Source organism: Mobula birostris, chromosome 5, assembly GCF_030028105.1.
Source record: "Mobula birostris isolate sMobBir1 chromosome 5, sMobBir1.hap1, whole genome shotgun sequence".
Classification (NCBI taxonomy): domain Eukaryota; kingdom Metazoa; phylum Chordata; class Chondrichthyes; order Myliobatiformes; family Myliobatidae; genus Mobula; species Mobula birostris.
The window spans coordinates 90,964,013-90,987,576 of record NC_092374.1 but is presented as its reverse complement, the minus strand read 5'-3'; the positions used below and the strand labels follow the sequence as shown (position 1 = coordinate 90,987,576).

At 47.1% G+C, this 23,564-nt stretch overlaps 1 protein-coding gene across 2 annotated transcripts in view; it reads left to right on the top strand.

Annotated features, from left to right (window-relative positions):
* Positions 1-23,564, top strand: part of LOC140197867 (arrestin red cell) — a 124,544-nt gene that overhangs the window by 85,013 nt on the left and 15,967 nt on the right. For both annotated transcript variants that reach the window (XM_072258410.1, XM_072258409.1), the window contains exons 2-5: positions 9,855-9,885; positions 15,956-16,016; positions 18,713-18,757; positions 20,039-20,235. In XM_072258410.1, the coding sequence (XP_072114511.1) occupies positions 9,855-9,885; positions 15,956-16,016; positions 18,713-18,757; positions 20,039-20,235 (334 nt within the window). The remainder of the gene's footprint in view (positions 1-9,854; positions 9,886-15,955; positions 16,017-18,712; positions 18,758-20,038; positions 20,236-23,564) is intronic.

The following is a 23,564-nucleotide window of genomic DNA, read 5'->3' as shown; positions in this document are numbered from 1 at the left end:
TTGCTTTTTCTTTACAATTTGATTTGGAAAACTATGAACACGGATGTTTTGGCATCTGGAAGAAAAACTTAAATGCCTCTGTCTGTGTCTGTCTCCCCTTCCATAGGTGCCTGACCTGCTGAGCTCTTCCAGCATTTTGTGCTTGTGCAGTGCTCTGGATATCCAGCTGCTGCAGAATCGCTTGTAGTTTAAACCCAGCGCCCTCTGCTGGTCTCCCGCAGACTGCAACCAACCAACCCCTCTAGGAACCAGACTGTAGCGAAGGCAGAGGACAGTTTGGTTTCACTGAATTATGTTTAATCAGCTTTCTATTTCAATGTATACATGCCTTTTACTTGCCCTGCTTTGTGCCTCAAACGCCACACGGCAAAGGGGAACAATGAAAAGAACAGATGCTTCAGCCTCTTGAGCTGAAAATGAATTGCAATCGGTTTATTATGGTCATAGGTACTGAGATACAGTGAACTGCTTGTCTTGCATACTGCTCATACAGATCTGATCATTACACAGTGCATCGAGGTGCTGGTTGTCCACCGTGTCAGATGATGACAGGAAACCTGTGCGGGAGAGTTTTTAAAGCGGAGAACCCATTGCACTGGGGCAGTTCCTCTCTCTTGACCTCAGAAGTCCGGACCCAGTGGTACGAGCAAGCGTCACAAACTAGGATCTTGGTTGCAGTGGATGACCTTGACATCCTCTGTACCTGGTCATGCTCTTCGCTCTCCACGGAGCGTTGCTGTACCACATTCCTGGCGGTAGGAGCTCACTGTAGATCTCATCCGCCCAGTCCACCAGAGGCTCAGGCAGGTGTGACCCTTTCTCACTGGGGTATGAGGCCCACCGGCTACCCTCACCTGGTTTAGCTTGCCTGACGAAACAGTGTACCGGGGGTGTGGCCGCTGTAAACAGTCGTCGTTTCGGGTGTCACTCTTCATCAGGAATGGAAAGGAGGGGACAGACACGAGAATAAGATGGTTTGAGGAGGGGAAAGGAATACAAGCTGGTAGGTAATAGATTGTACTCCTACTTAGCACCTTGTACTTCTCCCATACCTCCACCTTATTCTGGCTTCTGCCCCCTTCCTTCCGGTCTTGATGAAGGATCTCTGCCCAAAATGTCGAGCGTTTACTCCCTTCCATAGGTGCTGCCTGACCTTGCCAACATTTTGTGTGTGGTTTGCTGGCATGTTGCCTTCATATGCTGGGTGTGGGTAGGTCCTCTGAGATGTTGTCTCCCAGGAACTTAAGGCTGCTCATCCTTTCCATTGCAATGTTAGACCATAAGATATTGGAGCAGAATTAGGCTTTGTGTCCCATCGAGTTTGCTCTGCCGTACATGACTGATTAATTTCCTTCTCAGCCCCAATTTTGTCCCTTCTCCCTGTATCACTTCATGCCCTGACTAATCAAGAACCTATCAACCTCTGCCTTAAATATACTCAATGATCTGGCCTCCACAGCCAGCAGTGGTAATGAATTCCACAGATTCACCACTCTCTGGCTAAAGAAATGGCTCCTTATTTCTGTTCTAAATGGGTGTCCCTCTTCTCTGAGGTTGTGTCCTCTGGCCATAGACTCTCCCACCATCCTCTCCACATCTTCTGTGTCAAGGCTTTTTAACATTCGATAGGTTTCAAAGAGATACTCCCTCACTCTTCTGAAGTCCTGTGAGCCACCAAATGCTCCTCATAGTTTAAGTCTTTCAATCCTAGGATAATTATTGTGAACCTCCTTCGAATCCTCTCCAGTGTCAGCACATCCTCGGTGTGTTTTTGCCCGAGTTCCTCTTTGTAAATGAGGAAGAAGAAACTGGAGGCTGTGTCGTGCCCCTTGGCACTTTGCAGGACGTGTGTAAGCATAGTGGAACTTCACCCTTGCAGCCAGGATGAAAGACACACATCGCTGCTCAGTAAGGAGAAGTTCTCAGACCTTCTGTTTGTTCAAGGTTGCAACGGGACATTGATAGGATGCAGAGCTGAGTTGAGAAGTAGCAGGTACTGCCCAGTCTGGGAAAGTGATGAACAAACCTGATGGAATTTTTGGAGGAAGTGATAAAATAAATTGAAAGTAGAGCGGTGGATGTGGTGTATGTGGGTTTTAGTAAGGAATTTGGCAAGGTTCCTCATGGTAGGCATACAGTATTCAGAAAGTCAAGAGGCATGGGTTCCAGGGAAACTTGACTGCATGGATTCAGATTTGGCTTGCCCACAGAAGACAAAGGGTGGTAGTAGATGGAGCATATTCTGCCTGGAGTTCAGTGACCAGTGGTGTTCCCCAGGGATCAATTCTTGGACCCCTGCTCTTTGTGACTTATGTAAATGACTTGGATGTGGAAGTGGAAGGGTGGGTTAGAATGTTTGCAGATGACGCAAAGGTTGGTGGTGTTGTAGACAGTGTAGATGGTTGTTGTAGGTTACGGCAGGTCATTGACAGGATGCAGAGCTGGGCTGAGAAACGGCAGATGGAGTTCAATCCAGAAAAGTGTGAAGTGGTACACTTTGGAAGGTCAAATTTACAGGCAGAGTACAGGGTTAATGGTGGGGTCCTTAACAGTGTGGAGGAACAGAGAGATCTTGGGGTCCATATCCAAAGGTTGTTCATAGTTGGCACGTGAATTGATAGAGTGGTTAAGAAGGTGTATGGTGTGATGGCTTTCATTAGTCAGCTGATTGAGTTCAAGAGCTGTGAGGTAATGTTGTAGCTCTATAAAACTCTGGTTAGATCACACTTGGAATATTATGTTCAGTTCTGGTCACCTCGTTATAGGAAGGATGTTGCAACTTTCGGGAGGGTGGAGAAGAAATTTACCAGGAAACTACCTGGGTTAGAGAACTCGTCTTATGAGGAAAGTTTGGGTGGGCTGGGGCTTTCCTCTTTGGAGTGAAGGAGGATGAGAGGTGACTTGATAGAGATGTACAAGATGATAAGGGACATACATTGAGCAGACAGCCAGAGACATTTTCCCCGGGTGGAAATGGCTCATGCGAAGGCAGCAAAATGTTAAGGTGATTAGAGGAAAGTATTTGGCGGGGTGGGGGGAATGTCAGAGGTAGTTTTTGTTTACACACAGAGCAGTGAATGCATGTAACGTGCCACCAGGAGAGGAGGTAGAGGCAGATACATTAGGGGCATTTTTGAGACTCTTAGATAGGCACATGGGTGAAAGAAAAATGGAGGAATATGAGGAAGGGAAGGGTTAGATTGAACTTGGAGTGCATTGAGGTCAGCACATCATTATGGGCTGAAGGGCCTACAACGTGGTGTACTTGCTCAGAATTGAGAGGAAAGATGCGGCATATTCTGAGAGAGGGGATACTGCTTTCTGAGGGCTAAATGGGCTGCCTTGCTTTTGGATATTCACGCTGTAACTGGACAATGATGCAGGGAAGTCTTTATGTGCAATTAGAATGCTGTTTGTTTAATGGATTACATTCCCAACAGAAGCCTTTCTCCTTCAGCCCAATTACTTAAAATTCATGACTGTGTTGATGAAAGCAATGGCAGGTATAACAGCTTGAGCTGAAACAGGTCAGTGACTCGAAGTACCATTAACCTAGCAGTGATGTAAGTTTGCCGGCAGTAGATCCTGCTGCTTAAAGTCAATTTGCTGTTGGATAGAGCTGGAAAGTTCTATTTCACCTGTTCTTTTGAGTCTGTGTACGGGAACCCCATAGCCAACGTCTCCTCCTTGCTGACAATCAGCACGGGCGCACCTCAAGTACGCGTGGTTAGCCTACTGATCTACTCCCTCGACTCATTCATGACTGTGTGGCCAGTCGCTGCGCAAACGCCATCTATAAATCTGCTGATGACGCCACCGCCGTATCTCAGATGGTGACAAGGGAGTCAGAAGGAAAGGCTGGTTGAGTGGTATCACAAGGGCGTCCTCGTCCTCGCACTCCATGTCAGCAAGATGAATGGATTGTGGTGGACTTCAGGAAGCGCAAGTCAGAGGAACGTGCACCAGTCCTTATTGATGGATCGGCGATGGAAGTGGTGAGCAGTTTTCACGTTCCCGCCTATCAGCATCTCTGAAGATCGATCCTAGGCCCAACACATTGATGCAATCATGAAGAGGGCTCTATAGTGGCTTAACTTCATCAGAAGTCTCAGGAGATTTAGTATGTCACCAAAGATTCTGGCATATTTCTATAGATATAGGGTATACTGCTTAATCTTTGACTTGTGTCAGAAATACACATTATTTGTTAATTTATCTGTGGTAATATTACTTTATGTGTCTGCAAGTTACAGTTTTGTGCAAAAGTCTTTGGCCCATGTATATATCTAGGGTACCCAAGGCCTTTGCACAAGACTGTAGTAAATTTATGTACTGCACTGTACTGCTGCAAAAAACCCTACAAATTTCATGACATACATGAGTGATGATAAACCTGATTCTGATAACGGGTCTCTGTTGTGGACTGAGAGTGGGAAGGGGGCAGGGAGAGGGGAATCATGGTTGGGAAAAGGGGAAGGCAGAGGGAAGAACCAGAGAGACATTCTGTAATGATCAGTAACCAATTGTTTGGAATCAAATGACCTTGCCTGGAGTCTCAGGGCTGGGTGTGTCTGCACCCACGTCACCCCTGCCCCTGGCACTCCTCTGCTACCTGTCCCACACCCCTCCCACAGCGCTCTGCCCTCATCACTCCCAACATCCTTTGCTCCTTCCAGATTTACAAACTCACTCTCCACTCCACGTTGACAAATTGTGTAAAAGCCTTAGGCACATACGTGCCTAAGAGATGTATAATTGAATGTACAAAGATGTTTAATCAAAATAACTTACTATGGATTATATGTGAATTGTATATAGCATCATGTTACCACGTGATACCTGTGTGCCTTGCTTGAAGTAAGCCGAAGTTAGACTTGCATTTCAGACTGCTGTGTGTTCCTTTGCATTCGTTTAATGTTTTGCAGTCACAAAACACAGCTCTTCCAGCAGGTAGAGGCTGGAGTTTGACAAATTGTGATCCAAGGAGTTCAAAGTCAATGTGGAGTTTATTGTCATCTCTACAAGTCCATGTATGCACAGGTGCAATGAAAAACATAATGACCGCAGCAACACAGGAGCATGGCATCGGATAAGCAGCATTCACAGATAAAGCACATGTTAAATACAACTTTTACAAGAACAAAAACAACTCCAACAAAAGTCCATTGCACTGCATTATGTTCATAGGGTTGCTGTTCTGAGGTGGAGATTGTGGTTGTGCTGGTTGGTTCAAGAACCGAATGGTTGAAGGGAAGTAGCTGTTCTTCAACCTTATTCATTTATTTATCTATCCCTCCCTCCACCACCTCCCCCCATTACTTAGTATTGGAATTGGTTTATTGTTGTCATGTGTACTGAGTTTGTCTTGCATACTCTCAGATCATTACACAGTGCATTGAGATGGAACAAGGTAAAACAATATCAACGCAGAATAAAGTGTAACGGCTACAGAGAAGGTGCAGTGCAGGTAGACAAGATTGCAAGATCATTATGATGCGGATTCTGAGGCCAAGAATCCATCTTATCATATCAGAGGTCTGTTCCAGTGTCCTTGAGCGACTCGATCGCCAGGCTGAATTGGAAAGGTCGGGTATAGACTGAATCGAGGTGGCAGAGCCCGGGTCTGAGAGCAAGGAGCCACTGGCGGTTTGGATGGCTTAAGCACTGGGCCAGATTGGAAAGGTCAGGGTGTCAGGGCTGGAGGTGAGAGACGGGCCAGTTCAGCTCGCTGCTCCTCAAGGTTTACTCATCTCTGTACTGAACTGAGGCTCTGGCCTGCAGCTAATGGGCTCCTGGATTGCCTGTGACTGGCTTTGTAGCTGTGAACTTACTTCCATGAGCTACAGTTCTGAATGTTATTTGCTTACTTTTATTGTTAGCATTACTTGATTTTTTTCCCTGCACATTGGGTGCTTGATGGTCTTCAATTTTTAATGCTTCAATACTTCTATCGGGTTTTTTGTTATGTAGCAGCGTGTAAGAAAGAGGAATCTCAGGGTTGTATATTGTGTACGTACTTTGTGTAGACAGTGTCCCTAGAGAGGAGGATGGTTCCTATGATGTGCTGAGCTGTGTCCACTACCCTCTGCAGTCTCAGGCTGAATTCTGCTCCCATGCCTTGGTCTCTTGATTTGCCAGGACAATGGGCAGTGATCAGAAGGAGAGCTTCTCACCCCCATGTCTGAGTGGGTAACACAAGAATTCATGGGGTCCAATTTGACATTGGGGATCCCTCTACAGCACTGCATCATGACCTCTGATGGGTCTGGTCTGCTGGTGGAACAAGACCAACCCTGGTTCAGCAACGTGGTGTCAGCAAGGTTTCACTCTTTGAGGATGACCGTCTCCCCGTTTGGACACTGTCCCCGCCACCCTCCAGCAATCTCTGAGGGAAATATTTTGCAATGTTGACCATCTGGATGAGGTTTCATATCTCCTGCCTTTGATCAAGAGTGCAGGACTCTAAATCCTGGCCTCTCAACCGTCCAACAGCCTAGAACTGGCTTATTATTGTCACATGTAATGAGTTAAGTAAAAAATGTAGCTTTGTAAGTCGTCCATACAGGTGAGTTTCAAATACATCAGTACTTTGAGATAGTATAAGCCTTACTATAAGGGGAAAAACATTAACAGAATGCAGAATACACACTCAGTGGCCACTTTATTAGGTACATCTGTGTGTTAATGCAAATATCTAATCAGTCAATCATGTGGCAGCAACTTAATGCGTAGAACATGGTCAGGAGGTTCAGTTGTTGTTCAGATCAAACGTCAGAATGGGGAAGAATTGTGATCAGAATGACTGTTGGTGTCAGATGCAGTGGTTTGTGTCTCTGAGAAACTGCTGATTTCCTGGGATTTTCACACACAATGGTCTCTAGAGCTTAGAGAATGGTGTGAAAAAAAAACATCCAGTGGGTGAAAACGCCTTGTCAATGAGAGAGGTGAGGGGGGAATGCCCAGACTGGTTCAAGCTGACAGGAAGGCGCCGGTAACTCAAACAACCATGCATTACAGCGGTGGTGTGCAGGAGAGCAGTCCTGAATGCACAACACATCGGACCTGGAAGTGTATGGACAGCAGCGGAAGACGACAGACGTACACTCAAGAGTAATAAAGTGGCCACTGAGTGTCATGTTACTGCTACAGAGAAAGTGAGGTGCAGGCAGACAGTAAAGGCTGATTTATACTTGTGTGTACGGGCTACGCCGTAGGCCTGATTTATACCTTCTGTAGCTCTACGCCGTAGCGAGCATGCGTGGTTGTGTCTGTGTCGCTCTGCAATTCACCGCCAAAACGCTAGTTGGCAGTGGGGTTTCTATGCCACTGTTGAGTTTCTTTGTGGGAGACGTGGATGAGGAAATGCATTTCAAATATTTTCAGATGTCGGCAGGTAGATTTGACGATTTGGTTCATCGTCTCCAACCATTTATTTCACATCAGTGTACAGACATGGCGGAGAAAAGCAACCGTAAATGCGTAGGAGGAAATGCGATGCTACCAAGCGGACCAATCACAGTTGTTGCGGTCTGCGTCGCCACGACGCGTGAGTTACATTTTTGGGGAGGTGCACGTCACCCTAGGGGGTAGGGTACGCGGTACCTATGGCATACATTTGGCGCACAAGTATAAATTAGTCTTCAGATGCAAGTTTATAACGAGGTAGATTGTGAGCACAAGGGACCATTTCATCATACTAGGCAGGGCCGGACTTTAGGCAGGACTAGGCTGGGCTGCAGCCCAGGGGCCAGAGCTGCAGAGGGGCCCAAAATAGGTAGCTATCATCATGGCGGACAAAAAAAATACGAGGGTGGAGCACAGAAAAGAAAAAAGAAACAAGGAAAAGAGGACCGTGAGAAAGAAGCATTAAAAAAAGACACTGAAATTGACAGAATTTAGTAAACCTGTTCTCGATGATGCAGCAGTACCATGGCTCTTGTCGCAGTCTGAGACCGGTGGACAAATGGAGACTTGTTCAACAGCTAGCACCAGCGTTAGCACAGGACCACCGTCCTTGCCACAGTCAGCAGCTAACACTGAAGAGGCAGAGAGCATGACCTTGGGATTCCCGACCACAGAGGCCTCCGAACAACCAAGTCGGGCCGCCATTACTGTTAACGTTACCGCTACTGAGGATCCTTACAGCACTGATCCTGCTCGCTGGGGAAAGGAAACGTTAGATGATTCAGTCTGAGTGTACTGGGCTAGGAATGGGCCAGAGTCCTGCCAGAATAAGGATGTGGATATCAAAGCTTTGGAACGAGTATACAAAGAGCAGAGACTTTTTTTCTCCAAATTTCACTTTAAACGCAAGCTCGTAAAAGGTGAGTACATATCAAGGCAATGGCTCTTATATTCCCCTTCCACCAGCTGTGTGTTTTGTTTTCCATGCCGCATCTTCAGTGATGGTACCTGCCAGCCCATCTTCGAAACTGGCTTTAGCGACTGGAAACATGCCGCTGAGCACGTAGAGCATGAAAATAGCGAACACCACAGGAAAACGATACTGACCTATGTTACACTAGCGTTTGACAGCGGAAGGATAGATACAGAACTGCAAAAACAGTTCGAGTCAGAGTGTCTACTGGACCGACGTATTGAGAACAGTGTTGGTGGTTGTCAAGTTTTTGGTCGAGAGGGGACTGGCTATCCGAGGCTCCAGTGACATATTTAGTAGGCCTGATAACGGCAACTACATAGGCTCAGATCTACAATGGGACAGGACAGGCTGAGTCGTCTTACTCTGATGTCACTCGAAAATGAACTTGTTCGGAAACTGGATTTTAGTGATCTGATCAAGGACTTTGGTGTGAAGAAATCCAGAATAACTAGGCTTTAGTTCTGAAAAACAAGCATCTGACTTTGTAAATATCTAGGCTTGTGTGTCAGTGCTGTTCCTGTTTTTGTGGCAATAGGCTAATAGTTGTCTGTTTACAAACTTGGTAAGTAATAAGTGGTCTTTACTCTGCAAGCCACACAGTGCAGCAATAGGTTAGTATGTGCTAGATTATTGGAGTATTGTCAAGTTTCCTAGTTTGTCATAGTGCCATCTCCCTTGGCCTTTTTGTCTCCCATTTCCATTTTACTTTCTCAGAACACACGGTTGAGAAAAATACCTAGATAAAAATGCTTTGGCATAGTTTGAGAAATAAGGCCTAGGGTATGTGCAGCAACAGCTAAATAAAGATTTAAGACTGGGTACATCATACTTCGTCTCTTTCATAACTTTACTAAGCCAACTAAGCCTCGGTCAATTTTTGAGTGCTTTAGATGCTGTCCTTCAAACTAAGAATCTGCATTACTTTCTGTCCTTCCTCTTAAGGCCTGTAAGTTTATAGCCTACGAATTGTACTAAACCAGTGTCTTGGTCCACAGCTTTGATATTTAGACCAGTACGACCTTTGCTCTTGTTCTTGCCTTCTTTTGCTTGGTACAGCGGCATTTTACGGTGTCGGCAGGGGCCCATCAGGGCCTCCAGCCCAGGGGCCCTGGCCCCACTAAATCCAGCCCTGATACTAGGGGACCTTCCAGTAGTCCTACAAAAGCAGGGTAGAAGATGTCTTTGAACCTGATGGTACATGCTTTCAGGTTTTTGTACAGAGGGAGGGGTCTTTGTGGCTGCTTCACTGAGCCAGCGGGAAGTGTAGACAAGATTTAATGGAGGTGAGGCTTGTTTTTGTGATATCCTGAGCTGTATCCAAACTCTCTGCAGTTTATGATCGGTGGACGGGGGGGGTGGGGGCTTTGGGGAGGAGGATTAAATGAGAATCTCCAAGCTGCAGATTGGTATCACACAGTTGTATGTTGTGACTGTAAAATTTATGCACACTAACACGTCCCTTTCTCTCTTTCAGGGTATTTAAGAAGTCCAGTCCGAACTGTAAGGTGAGAGATTTTTGTTTCATATCCATCTGCATCAGAACACAGATAATATTCGTATAATGTCGCCAGCACATCGTTCTCCGGAACTTCCACGGTGGGATCTCACCACCAGGCACGCTTCCCTCCGCTCCCACCTCCGCCACTTTCCAAAGGGATCACTGTGTCCATGACTCCCTTGTCCACTCGTCTCTTCCCTCCTAGCACCTATCCCAGTGACTGGGGCAAGTGCTACCACTGCCCCTCCCTCACCACCACTCGGGGCCCCAGGTCAGATAAAGCTTCTGATTAGCTGCATCACTGACTGATATGGGGGGTGCTGTGTGTGGGGGTCTACTGCACCCAACCGAAATAAGCTGCAGAAAGTTGTGATCTAGTCATATCCATCATGGGCACTAGCCTGCCCAGCATCCAGGCCATCTTCAAGGAGCGGTGCCTTAATAAGGCGGAATCCACTATCAAGGACCCCCACCTCCCAGGCCATGCCTTGTTCTCATTGTTACCATCAGGGAGGAGGTACAGGAGCCTGAAGGCACACACTCAGCGATTCAGGAACAGCTTCTTCCTCTCTGCCATTAGATTTCTGAATGGTCATTGAACCCACGAACACTACCTCACTACTTTTTTATTTCTATTTTACACAATGTGTATACATTAATTCACAGTTTTCTCCTATCATTACGTATTACGTACTGCTGCCATAAAGTCCAATAGCATGACGCATGACACATGCCAGTGATATTAAACCTGATTCAAGTTCTGATCGACTCTGACCTGTGAGCCTGCTGGTCTCCTCTACGTTGGTGAGTTCCAAGGCAGATTGTGAGTATCTTCACTCTGACGCAAAAGGCCCATTTCAGGTCAACTTCCCCTTCGCACACCAAAATGTCGGTCCATGGCCTCCTACTGCCACAATGAGGCACAATCAGGTTGAAGGAACACTACCTCATATTCTGTCTGCGTAGCCTCCAACCTGGTGGCATGAATTGATTCCTTTAATCACCAGTAAGTCACTCCCCATTTCTTCACTCTTCTTCCATTTCGTATTCTGGTCACCCTCTCACCCCTCCTCCTCACCCCACCCTCATGACTTGTCTGTCACCTCCCTTTGGTGCGCCCTCTCCTTCCCTTTTCCCCCATGGTCCATGGGGGAAAAATCCTCCCTCTGCCTCTTCCATCTGTTAGATCCCACCTTCTCACCTCATCTCCCCTCCCTCACCTATGCACCTTCCCCCTCACCTGGTCTTGTACCCTGCCCCCCCCTCCCCACCCCGACGAAGGGTCTCAGACTGAATGTTGATTGTTCATCTCCCCCTACGGATGCTGCCCGACCTGCTGAGTTTAATGTATTTATTGAGATACTGCAGGGGGTAGGGCCTTCCATCCCTTCGAGCCCCACTGCCCAACAACCCCCAACTTAATCCAACCCTAACCACAGAGCAATTTACCAACTGGTACGTCTTCGGACTGTGGGAGGAAACGGGAGCACCAGGAGGAAACTCACGCGGTCACAGGGAGAACATACAAACTCCTTATGGGCTGTGGTGGGAATTGAACCCAGGTCACTGGTACTGTGAAGTGTTGTGTCACCCTTTCCACCAGCATTTTGTGTGTGTTGTTTACTGTAAATTAATTTATCCACTTTCACGTCCCCAAAAGGATGAAGTTGTTGTAGTTAATACGGCAGCCCGTTGTTGCACAGCAAGATCCCACCAACAGCTAGGAGTTTGATGATTGGATGGTTTAGGGATGTAATGCACCAGGCGCGGAGAGAAAGCCGACTGCTGGGAGAGCTCAGCGGGTCACACAGTGACTCTGGAGGGATGTTGCTGTTTCTGGCTGGGTTCCTGCATCAGGACTGAGAGGGGAGAGGAAGCAATGCAGAATGAGGGACGGGTGAGGTAGGGTCCGATAGGTGAGAGGTGGATCCAGATGGGCAGAGAGGAAGGTAGGGGGTGTGTGTGTGTGTCTCTCTCTCTCTCTCTCTCTCTCTGTCTCTGTCTCTCTCTCTGTCTCTCTTTCTCAGTCTCTCTCTCTGTCTCTCTCTCTCTTGGACACCAGGATGTGTGTCACAGTATATGATTAAATTTGTTTATTATTAATACATGCAGTATTTCCCTCTACCAAAGGAGGTGGAAGGCACTTGTTCCCTCCGCTAGCCTGCAGGTTACCCTTGGGTAAGGTGTAGCACCTGCTTAACCTTCCCTGTGCCCCCCCGCCCCAACCTATGCGATCAGGGTCATGTGACCATGGGAGCAGGTGGTGGATGGTCATATGAGAAGCCGGTGCATATCACAAGTCCTGGTTATGTGACCACTAACACCAGGCAGACGATCCCTGAAGAGTATTGATAATGGCTGGGGTCACCTGTCTGGCAAAGACACTGCCCAGAAGGCAATGGCAAACCATTTGCCAAGAACAATTGTGGTCATGATCGTTCACATCATGCGACACAGCATGTAATGAATGATGTAAAGTTGATGTGGAGAAGATGTTTCTTATAATGGGGGAGTTTAGGATCAGGTTAAAAGGATAGCCCTTTAGGACAGAGATTGGTGAATCTCTGCCACAAACGGCTGTGGAGGCCATCATTGGGTACGCTTAAAGCAGAGGTTGGTAAGTCCTTGATTAGTCAGGATGTCAAAGATTACGGGGAGAAGGCCGGAGAACGAGGGGGGTAATAAATCAGCCAAGATGGGCCGAATGGCCTAATTCTGCTTCTGTGCCCTATATTCTTAATGCTGTTCTCCTGCACTGTCCCCATATCCTTTCTGGGCAATATCCAGAAATAAATACTGGAATATCCTCAGCGATGGAGCCCGCTGGGAAGAGAATTCAAAAGGTTCATCTCCCCCTGGAGATGAAATGCCCAGTGCCTCCGACTGCGAAGACCAGAGGGATTTCTCACAACTGGATACACAAGGAGACTGGAGGAAACTCGCTCAGCAGGGTGACAAGTGGTCTGCCGGTGGAGCTCAGCGGGATGAGCAGCGTCTGGGGTAGAAATAGGAAAGGGGTGTTCAAAAGGCTGGCTCTCTAAAGGGGGTTTAGAGCGGGAGACAGGTGGACAGGTTTGGCTTTGTGTGTGTGTGTGCGCGTGCGCGCGCAATTCTGCATGTGTGTGTGAGATCCTGTGGGCTGGTTTTTGATTCTAAGTATCTGAAATCAGCTTCAGATTTATTTGTCACGTGTATATTGAAACATGCAGTGAAGTGCGTCGGTCGTGTTAACAACCAACATAGCCGAGGGTGTGCAGGGGGCAGCCGGCAAGAGTTGCCACACATTCTGATGCCAACATGGCATGCCCACAGTGTTCAGTATAACAACACAGGACACAGCAAACAACAAAACAACAACCCCCCAGACACCCCCACCCCCCACGCGCACACACTGTCCTCCAACTCCAGGATACATCTCCTGCCTCATTTGCGTGTGAGTGGGTGTTTGTGTGTGTCTAGTTTAGGTATGTGTGTATGTGCGCACGTGCATGTGTTTGGTTTTGTGTGTGTGCACGTGCATATCTGTCCACTCGTGCATTTCTTACTGTGTGTGTTTACATGCTTGTGTGCACGTGTCGGTGTCTTGGCATTAACAGAGGAATTTCCATTGCTAGATCTCCAGTGTGTGTGGACTCATTTGCTTTTAGCTTTGGTTGTGTTTCCTCTGTCAAGAGTTGATCCTGGCTGCAACCTGATTGTTTACTTTTTGGTATCAGTGTGGATTTTGGCAGCAGTTATCTGTGGGCTCGTTCTCCTCAAATAATCAGTCACTTCAACATCCTGAACCCTTCAGTAAAACCAAAGCGCTGGGCTCTTACTTGCTAACACTTTGCAATCAGCCCCTTTATCAGCGAGGCTGTTATCACTCAGCTACTTCCTGATGTGCTGAGGTGTGATATCCCAGCCTGACAGTTCAGCTGTCTGTCTGACCATGAGCAGAGGGAGATCATAAACACAGAGTTCTGCAGATGCTGGGAATCCAGGGAGTCTAGAGCAGGGGGCTGAGTCGTATGGCAAAGCTCTACAGGGGAGGGTATAGTGTGGAATGTTTCCCTCAATAAAATGGGTCCAGGAAGTCAAATTAAAATATTTGTGGCTGGTGGAGATGGTTCCAGAATCAGGGAAGAGGATAAAAGAGGATAAGATGGAGATGAGTGTAGGAGTGAGAGGGGTTTCCAGAGACAGATGAGTGTAGGGATTGGAGGGGTTACAGAGACAGGGAGGGGTGTAGGGGATGGAGGGGGTTACAGAGACGGAGTGGTGTAGGGGATGGAGAGTGTTACAGAGACAGGGAGGGGTGTAGGGGATGGAGGGAGTTACAGAGACAGGGAGGGGTGTAGGGATTGGAGGGGGTTACAGAGACAGGGAGGGGTGTAGGGGATGGAGGGGTTACAGAGACAGGGAGGGGTGTAGGGGATGGAGGGGGTTACAGAGGCAGGGAGGGATGTAGGGGATGGAGGGGGTTACAGAGGCAGGGAGGGGTGTAGGGGATGGAGGGGTTACAGAGACCGGGAGGGGTGTAGGGGATGGAGGGGTTTACAGAGACAGGGAGAGGTGTAGGGGATGGAGGGGGTACAGAGACAGGGAGGGATGTAGGGGATGGAGGGGGTTACAGAGGCAGGGAGGGGATGGAGGGGTTACAGAGACAGGGAGGGGTGTAGGGGATGGAGGGGGTTACAGAGACAGGGAGGGGTGTAGGAGATGGAGGGGTTACAGAGACAGGGAGGGGTGTAGGGATTGGAGGGGGTTACAGAGACAGGGAGGTGTGTAGGGGCCAGAGGGTGTTACAGAGGAAGGAGTGTGGGGGCCGGAGGGGGTTACAGAGACTGGGAGGTGCATCCCGAGTCAATTTCTCCCCCACCACAGACATGGGATAGACTCTACACTAACAACTGGGGAATTGAACTAATGAAGGCGTCCACTATTGATACTGACCTTTTGGCCCATTGTGCCCATCCTGGTCCTCTTAGCCTGCCAATACTCATCCCAGTTTCCTGCGTTAGAACCATACCCTGCTCTGCTCGCCTATTTAAGTATTTGTTTAAATGCTTTGTAAAATGTGACAATTTAGACTTTTTTTTAAACAAAAGCCTGGTAGAAAAGGGTGACACCTCAATGGAACTACTAGATGTCTCCGTACAACAGAAAAAGAGACCATTTGGCCTACTGAATCCTTCCTGGCTCCCGTTACCCCACTGATATCCCCTGTAGGTAATCTCCCTCCACAAGAGTGGGTAGTTGATGATCAGTGTGGACTAAAAGACCTCTTGAGGTAACTTTGAGTCATGTAGTGCTGCAGTACAGGAGCAGGCCTTGAGGCCCATCTAGTCTGTGCTGACCCGATCTTCTGCCTGGTCTCACCTACCTGCATTCAGACTATAACTCTCCAAACCCCTCCTGTCCATGTCTCTATCCAAACCTATCTTAAACACTACAATTAGGTGTAGTGCTTAGTGTAACGCTATTCCAATGCCAGCTCTGGGTGCGATTCCCACTTCTGTCTGTGAGGAGTTTGTACATTCTCCCGTGATCATGTGGGTTTCTTCCAGGTGCTCCAGTTTCCTCCCACATTCCAAAGACGTATGTTTAGGGTTAACAACTTGCGGGCATGCTCTGTTAGCATGAGGAATGTGGCGACACTTGCAGACTGCCCCCAGCACATTTGATTTGATGCAAACGATGCATTTCAATGTGTGTTTCGATGATCTTCACCTTTAATTGAACTTGCACCTACCACTTCCACTGGCATCTCATTCCACACTGAAGGAATTTCCCCTTGGGTTCCCCTTGAGTATTCACCTTTCACCCTGAACCTATGACCCCTAGCTCTAGCCTCACACAACCTGACGGGGGTGTGGGGGGGGAATATCTTGAATCCAGAGCCTAACCAGTGAGTTTCTGCTCTGTGGTGACCCTTGGGATGTTGGTGGTGGGGAAGGGAAGAGGCAAGAGGGCAGGTGTGTTATTATCTCACTCTGGTACACTGTGTGCGACTGGGGAGTGAGGCAAGCATACCAGAGTAAGGAACAACATGAACCATCTGGCTTTACCTGTCCTCCATCTTCTTAACCCTCCAGTTAACGGTTTACCTCGGGAAGCGAGATTTCATCGACCACCTTGAGCACGTGGATCCCGTAGGTGAGTGTCAGCGAGTCTCCAGGTTCTCGTTCTGTTCCAGGGGGGTGGGGGGTCTGGGTGGGTTGGGTTTGCTTGTTGAAGGCAGACAACAGCTGTGGGAAAATAGGAAGTGTTTGGGAGGGGGTGCATGAAAGATTTTTTACCATGGTTCTGCTGATTCTGCAGACTATGGCCAGTCAATGGGGTTTATTATTGGTACTTCATGGCTAGTATAGACATTACTGAGACTGTGAACAAAGTCACTGGAGAGACACTGAGCTGGTGGATATAGAAGTCTTTATTGAGCAAAATGAATGGGCACCATGTTTGAGAAAGTATGTCACATTGTTATACCCTTAGGATCAATAGTTATAAAGTTTCAATAGTTACAATGATATTGTTTACTTCAATACTTTGGTTTGACAATGCTTCATTTAAGTTGTATATCTTTTTCAAAAAGCTAAATCTTCACATCAACACTCCAGACACTCCAGATTGAATGTTAATCATCATTGCCTCTCTGGTTGCATTCATGCATATATAGACATCTCAGGTGAAAGGGTTTCCAACCAACTCCAGTCTGCAGCTCGAAGAACACCATTGTTCAGAGCTGCATTTCAAATTCACTCTGCAATCCACCTTCAGATCTGAAGACTGGTTGCTGTTGAAATTAATATTTGCTAAACTCCAGAATATGCTCTAACAGATTTAGTGGGCAGAAGGGTCTGTTCCTCTGCCGTGTAACTTTGAGGAATGTTTGAACCAGTTGAAGAAGCTGGGATTATTTTCATAGAAACATAGAAAACCTGCAGCATAATACAGTTCCTTCAGCCCACAATGCTGTGCTGAACTTGTACTTACTTTACCTAGGCTTTCTCATAGCCCTCTATTTTCCTAAGCTCCATGTACCTATCCAGGAGTCTCTTAAAAGACCCTATCGTATCCGCCTCCACCACCATCGCCAGCAGCCCATTCCACGCACTCGCCACTCTCTACGTAAAAAAAAAAACAGAAAAACTTGCCCCTGACATCTCCTCTGTACCTACTTCCTTGGGAGACATTGAAAGGGATCAATATAAACATAAGAAATAGGAGCAGGAGACCATCCAGCCCATTGATCCTGCTCCACCTATCAATAAGATCACGGTTGATGTGGCTATGGAGGCAACTTTGCCTTTTCCCCAGAACCCTTCATTCCCTTGTAATGCCTATCTAACTGTGCCTTAACTATAACTGTTGAGGTAGCCTGAGCAGAGATTTCCACAGATCCAGTATTCTCTGGGAGAAACGTTTTCTCCTCATTTCTGTCCTAAATCTACTCCATCAATATTGAGGATATGCTCCCAAGTTCTAGTCTCACCTACTGGTGGAAACAACTTTCCAGCTCATACTTTTATATGTGTTCATAAGATCATTCTTCTGAATTCCAGCAAGTACAGTTTCAGATGACTCAATCTCCCCTCATTGACTAACCCTTCATCTCAGGAATCAGCCTGGTGAACCTCCTCAGCACCAACTCCAAAGCCAAGTGCATCTTCCTACAAATAATGAGACCAGAACTGTGTGTGGCCTCACAGATATGGGAGCAGAATATAGGCCATTTGGGCCATGGAGTTTGCACCGCCATTTCATCATGGCTGATCCTTTTCCCCCTCAGCCCCAATCTCCTGCCTTCTCCCTGTCCCTTCATGCCCTGAGCAATGAAGAATCTACCAACCTCTACCTTAAGTATGCCCAAAGATTGGGCCTCCACAGCCACCTGTGGCAACAAATTCCAAATCCTGTACAGTTGCTCTTAAATTCAATCCCTCCAGCATTTAAGGCCACATTCCATTCTCTGGAGTCTTCCATGGATTCACTGCTCTCAGAGAAAAAGCAGTTTCTCTTCTCCATCCCTTAAAACTTGAGGCTATGTCCTCTAGTTCTAGCCTCAACTACCAGAATTCACTGGATTTGAAGTTGTAATTGGGATAAACTGGGAAGAGGGACTTTCCCAGATGGGGGAAAGAGTCAAGAACTAGGGAACTTAATCGGGAGGCAGTCAAACAGTGGCGCATTAGCAAAGCAGGTAGCGCTTCTACCTTCAAGTTCACAGAGACCTGGGTTCAATCCCAACCTCCAGCATTTTGTGCATTTGGAGCTCTCCCTGTGACCGCATTAGGTTTCTGCCCCATATCCCAATAGCTTGTGGGGTCGGTGGGTTAATTATTAGCCTGGGGTGAGCGTGAGGGGTGGAATCTTCACAAATGGGTTACAGGCACTGTTCCTTCTGAGCTGTGCAGGTACACAGCTATGCAGTAACTGAAATGCCCCCACGCACATAGCCTTCATTGCCTTGCAGCTGGAATAAAGGCAGAGAAGAAAATGTTTATGAAAGGTGAAAGGTTTTCTGTGTTGTACTGTATTCTATGAAACCCTACAATTAATAAATAAAATCAAAGGTATGTAATTTTTCATTTTAAATATCCATAGTATGCATATTACAAAAAAACACGTTTAAATTGCCACGTAGTGTTCAGGCCTTGTGAAATTTTCTACTTGGAGCAATGGTTGGTTATAGGGAAAAGTGGTTATAGAGAGTGGTTATACGGAAAAGTGGAGGTGAGCTAGCAGAGATTCAATGGCCAGCATGGCCTCAGATTCAACAAGGATCAAGACTGACGTTTATTTTAATCCCCTCCACACACGCTAACCTCTGCTCCTATTCCCTCTTCCAGATGGAGTTGTCCTGGTTGACCCTGAATACCTGAAGGAGAGGCGAGGTGAGTACAGGCATTGGGGTCGTCCGTAGGTTGTGGGGAATCTGGCTCATGTGCATGGTCCACCCCCCCCCCCCCCCCCAATGCACGGTCCAGTCTCCCAGCCACCGCCCCGCCCCCACCCCAGCACAGTCCGCTCCCCCCCCCCCCATGCGCGGTCCACCCCCCCCCCACTGCACTGTTGCACTGTGAAGGTGGGATGGTGAGCTCTGGCCCTCAAAGCCTGCTGCCCCTGATCTATAGACTCAGTCACAACTTCCTGCTTGTTTCCCTTTGGCCCTTAACCTCTGCGTTTTACCTCCCCATTTGACAAAAAAAAAATGGATTGGCCAATCTTGGATCCTCTCTCAATCTCCATCTCCATAGATTTAAGCTGAAGAGAATCCTAGGTATTCCCAACCACTTAGGAAGAAATTCCTGCTCGTCTCTGTCCAGTGGGTGATCCTTTCACCCTGAAACAACGCACCCCAAACTCCCTTTGCACTGGCCACCTCCACCATCTCTGTGAGGCTGCCCTCTGCTAATCCCTGCATCCTATGGGCTGGTTACTGGCAACCAATACCTATTACCAGTAACCAATGCTGGCCAGGTATTAGTAACCCTATGCGGGCCAGATATTAATAACCAATTCCCCTTATGATTGCCAGTTCTGGTCCCTCTTAACTGGTTGTTGGTTACCAGTAACCTATCCATGTTGTTAGGGACCAGGGCCAGTTACTGGTAGCCCATGCTAGTTACCAATAACAAAGCCCATTCTGTCTGCCCCGCTGGTTCCCAGTAACCACAACTGATGGCATTACTATTGGATAGTGCTTGGTTACTGGTAACTGGTGCTGGTTATCAACAATGGATTCCCATCCCATTTGTCTCTGATTTGTACTAATTAGTGATTTAAAGGGTTTGTTTTGGTTACCAACAATCAATAGCATTGTTTACTTGACCTGGCCAGTGCTAGCTAGTTACCAGTATCTAATACCCAATGCCCATGTTCTTTCACCATGCTGGTTACCAGTCACCTGTGCTGGTTCCAGGTAACCAGAGCTTGTGCTGATTATGGGTAACAAATACCCATGCTATTTTACCATGCTGGTAACTTGTAACTATGCTAGTTACCAATAACCAGCACTCATGCTGATTTGCCTTGCTAGTTACCAGTGACTGGTAATCTGTGTTGTTTTCCCATACTAGTTACTGGTAAGCAGTACCCATGCTGTCTTGCCACATTAGTGATCAGTAACACTATGCTGGTTCCCGGTAACCGACACCTGCACTGTTTCGCCGCAGTCTTCGTCACGCTGACCTGCGCCTTCCGCTATGGACGCGAGGACCTGGACGTGCTTGGCCTCTCCTTCAGGAAGGACCTATTCATTGCCACGTTCCAGGCCTTTCCACCCCTGCCCGAGGAGAAAAAGCCCCTGACCCGCCTCCAGGAGCGGCTGGTGAAGAAACTGGGCGAGAACGCATTCCCCTTCTTCTTCACGGTGAGTCCAGGGCCGGTGGTAAGGGAGGGAGAGAGGTACCTCTGGACCAGAGCTTAAATGGGGGCTTTGTGTGTAGGGCAAGGATCTGCTGGGGTGGGGAGCTACTGACGGTTTATAAGGAGGTTGCCTGCATTCGAGAGTGAGTTATAGGGAATGGTTTGGCAAGCTAGGACTTTATTCCTTGGGATGTGGGAGAATGTAGGGTCACCTTATAGGGGTATACAAAATAATGAATTGAAATAGTTTTGTTTTTGTCACATATTGTCTTGCATACTGTTCATACCAATGAAATCATACTTTATATATACTTCATGCTTGTACTTTATTGTCGCCAAACAATTGATTCTAGAACGTACAATCATCACAGCGATATTTGATTCTGTGCTTCCCGCTCCCTGGAGTACAAATATTAAATATTAAAAATAGTAAAAATAGTAAATATTAAAAATTTAAATTATAAATCATAAATAGAAAATGGAAAGTAAGGTAATGCAAAAAAAACCGAAAGGCAGGTCCGGATATTTGGAGGGTACGGCCCAGATCCGGGTCAGGATCCATTCAGCAGTCTCACCACAGTTGGAAAAAAGCTGTTCCCAAATCTGGCCGTATGAGTCTTCAAGCTCCTGAGCCTTCTCCCAGAGGGAAGAGGGATGAAAAGTGTGTTGGCTGGGTGGGTCGTGTCCTTGATTATCCTGGCAGCACTTCTCCGATAGTGTTATTACGCTGTCATTACGCGGTGCATCGAGACAGAACCAGGTAAATCAAAAACAGAATGCAGAATAAAGTGTAAAAGCTACAGGGAAAGTGCAGTGCAGGTAAACGATAAAGTGCAAGATTATAACGAGGTAGATTGTGAGGCCAAGAGTCCATCTTATCATACATTCATTCTCCTCCATGGATGCTGCCTGCCCTGCTGAGTTCCTCCAGTATTCTGTGTGAGTAACTCGTGTTTATTTATTGAGCTACAGCCTTTCTGATCTTTCAAGCTGCACCGCCCAGCAACCCTTGATTTAACCCGAGCTTAAATTGTGGGACAATTTACAATGACCAATTAACCTATAAACTGTTCATCTTTGGACTGTGGGAAGAACGTCCCCAGGACATAGGTAGATGTTATAGAACCATAGATAGAAAGAATTCCCTCATAAACACGGGTTCTGCAGATGTTGGAAATCCAGAACAATGCTCACAAAATGCTGGAGGAACTCAGCAGGTCAGGCAGCATCTGTGGAAGTGAATAAGCAGTTGGCGTTTCAGGCCGGGACCCTTCCTCAGGACTAGAAAGAATGCTCTCAGTCTTTTTCCCAGGGTTGGGGAATCGAGAACTACAGGGCATAGGTTTAAGGGGAAAGGGGATTAGAGATTTAACAGGAACCTGAGGGGTAATTTCACCCAGAGGATGGTCCATATATGAAACAAACTCCCAATGGAAGTGTTTGAGGCAGATACATTAACAACATTTAAAAGATACTTGGATGGGAAACTTTTTTTTAAAGCCATGAACGAATGCCATTAAGCAAGGGGTCCGTTATCATTTAACTATAATACATGTATACCGTCAAACGAGACAGTGATTCTCCAGACGACAGTGTAAAGCTCAGCAGTATTCAGAGCACACATAAACACATAATGACTTGGGAAAGTAAGGATAAAATGTACAAATGAAGTACGCATACATAAAGTGGATAAATTAAATATTGCAAGACACAGAACAGACTATCTGGTAACACTTTGAACACGATGCAACAGGGAGTTCAGAAGCCTAATGGCCCGAGGTGTTTTTCATCTTGACCGTTGCTGTTTTTATGCATCAGAGTCTCCAGCCTGATGGTAGAAAGTCAAAGAGGATGCTGGTTGGATGGGTGGGATCCTTAATAAAACTAGTGACCCTGTGTTCACAGTGGTCCTTATAAATGTCCCCGATGGATGGTAGGCAGACCCCTGTGATCCTCTTGGTCATTCTTACAGTCCTTTATAGGGACTTCAGGTCTGATAATCGACTGCTCCCATACCAGATGGAGATGCATCTTGTTGGGATGTTTTCAATGGTGGTTAAGATGGTTGAGGGTGGCTCCCTTTCCTCAGTCTCCTCAGGAAGTGGAGGCGCTGCTGTGCCGCCTTGTTCAGGGAGGTGATATTAAGGGACCAGGTGAGGTCACCTGTGATCTGACCTCGCAGGAATTTGGTGCACTCAACTCTCTACAGACGAGCATGTATTTTCATATGAAAGGGTAAAGCATGGTTTGTAACAAATTAAATGTATATAGAGCTCTAACTTAGAATGTATGCGTTTGGTTAGGGGTAGCATTGAAATATCACGAATATTTTAAAGAAACCTATTTTTAAAACTTTGTTAAAAGGATTAAAAATCTTCAAATAAAAAAAATAGATTTTTGGGGGAAGATAATTTGCACACAACATGAGGACCACAGCCTTGTAGGGTTTGGAGGCTTGCGTGCCTCAATGACCTAGAGAGCGATGTTTGCTGGAGTCAGGGCTTTATGCTTTGGCTCTTGGTAGGGTCACCCATGTGAACAGGTCAAAGGGTAGAGGCCAGACTGAGTGGTCCACCGGTCCTCCCAAGTTCAGGGGTTCAGCTCAGGGTTAACAACCCTGACTGGTCAAACAAAACTTTTACAGAAACAGCAATGAAGAATCCTCCAACGTCTGAGTGTGACAGTATTCCTGAGTCTCCACCCTGGACTTGCATGACTGACCGTAGTGAAAACCGGGAGGAAGCTACTGACATGATGAAGGAAACCCTGAACACCACCAGAGAATTTAGGTGGGAGGGGAAAGATTTATAGAGGTCCTGAGGGGGTAACTTTTTCAGCCAGAGGATGATGCGTATCTGCAAGGAGGTATGCCAGAGGAAGTGACTGAGGAAGGTTCATTAACATTTCAAAGACGTTCAGATGGGTACATGGTTGGGAAAGGTTTAGATCAAGGGATCACAACCTTTTCTTATTCCATGGACCAATGCCATTAAGCAAGGGGTCCATGAAACCTGTTTGGGAACCACTGGTTGGGGGATATTGGGCAAATGGGGCCAGCTCAGATGGGATCTCGGTCTGCATGGAGAAGTTGGGCTGAATGGCCTGTTTCTGTGCTGTATTATGTCATGTGTCGTGGGGCTTTTATTGAGGGGGAATTAGATGGGGAAGATGAGGGGTTAAGAGAGTGAAGGCTGCTGTAGATGGGGTCGGGTCTGAGGGGGAGTTTGTGGCGGAGGGGCAGCAGGTGAATGCAGAGCGACGGAGTGCTCTGGTTAGGGAAGAGTGGGTGTGCTGTGTTTTTTATTTGCCGAGAGAAGTAGGGCAGGTGGTAGG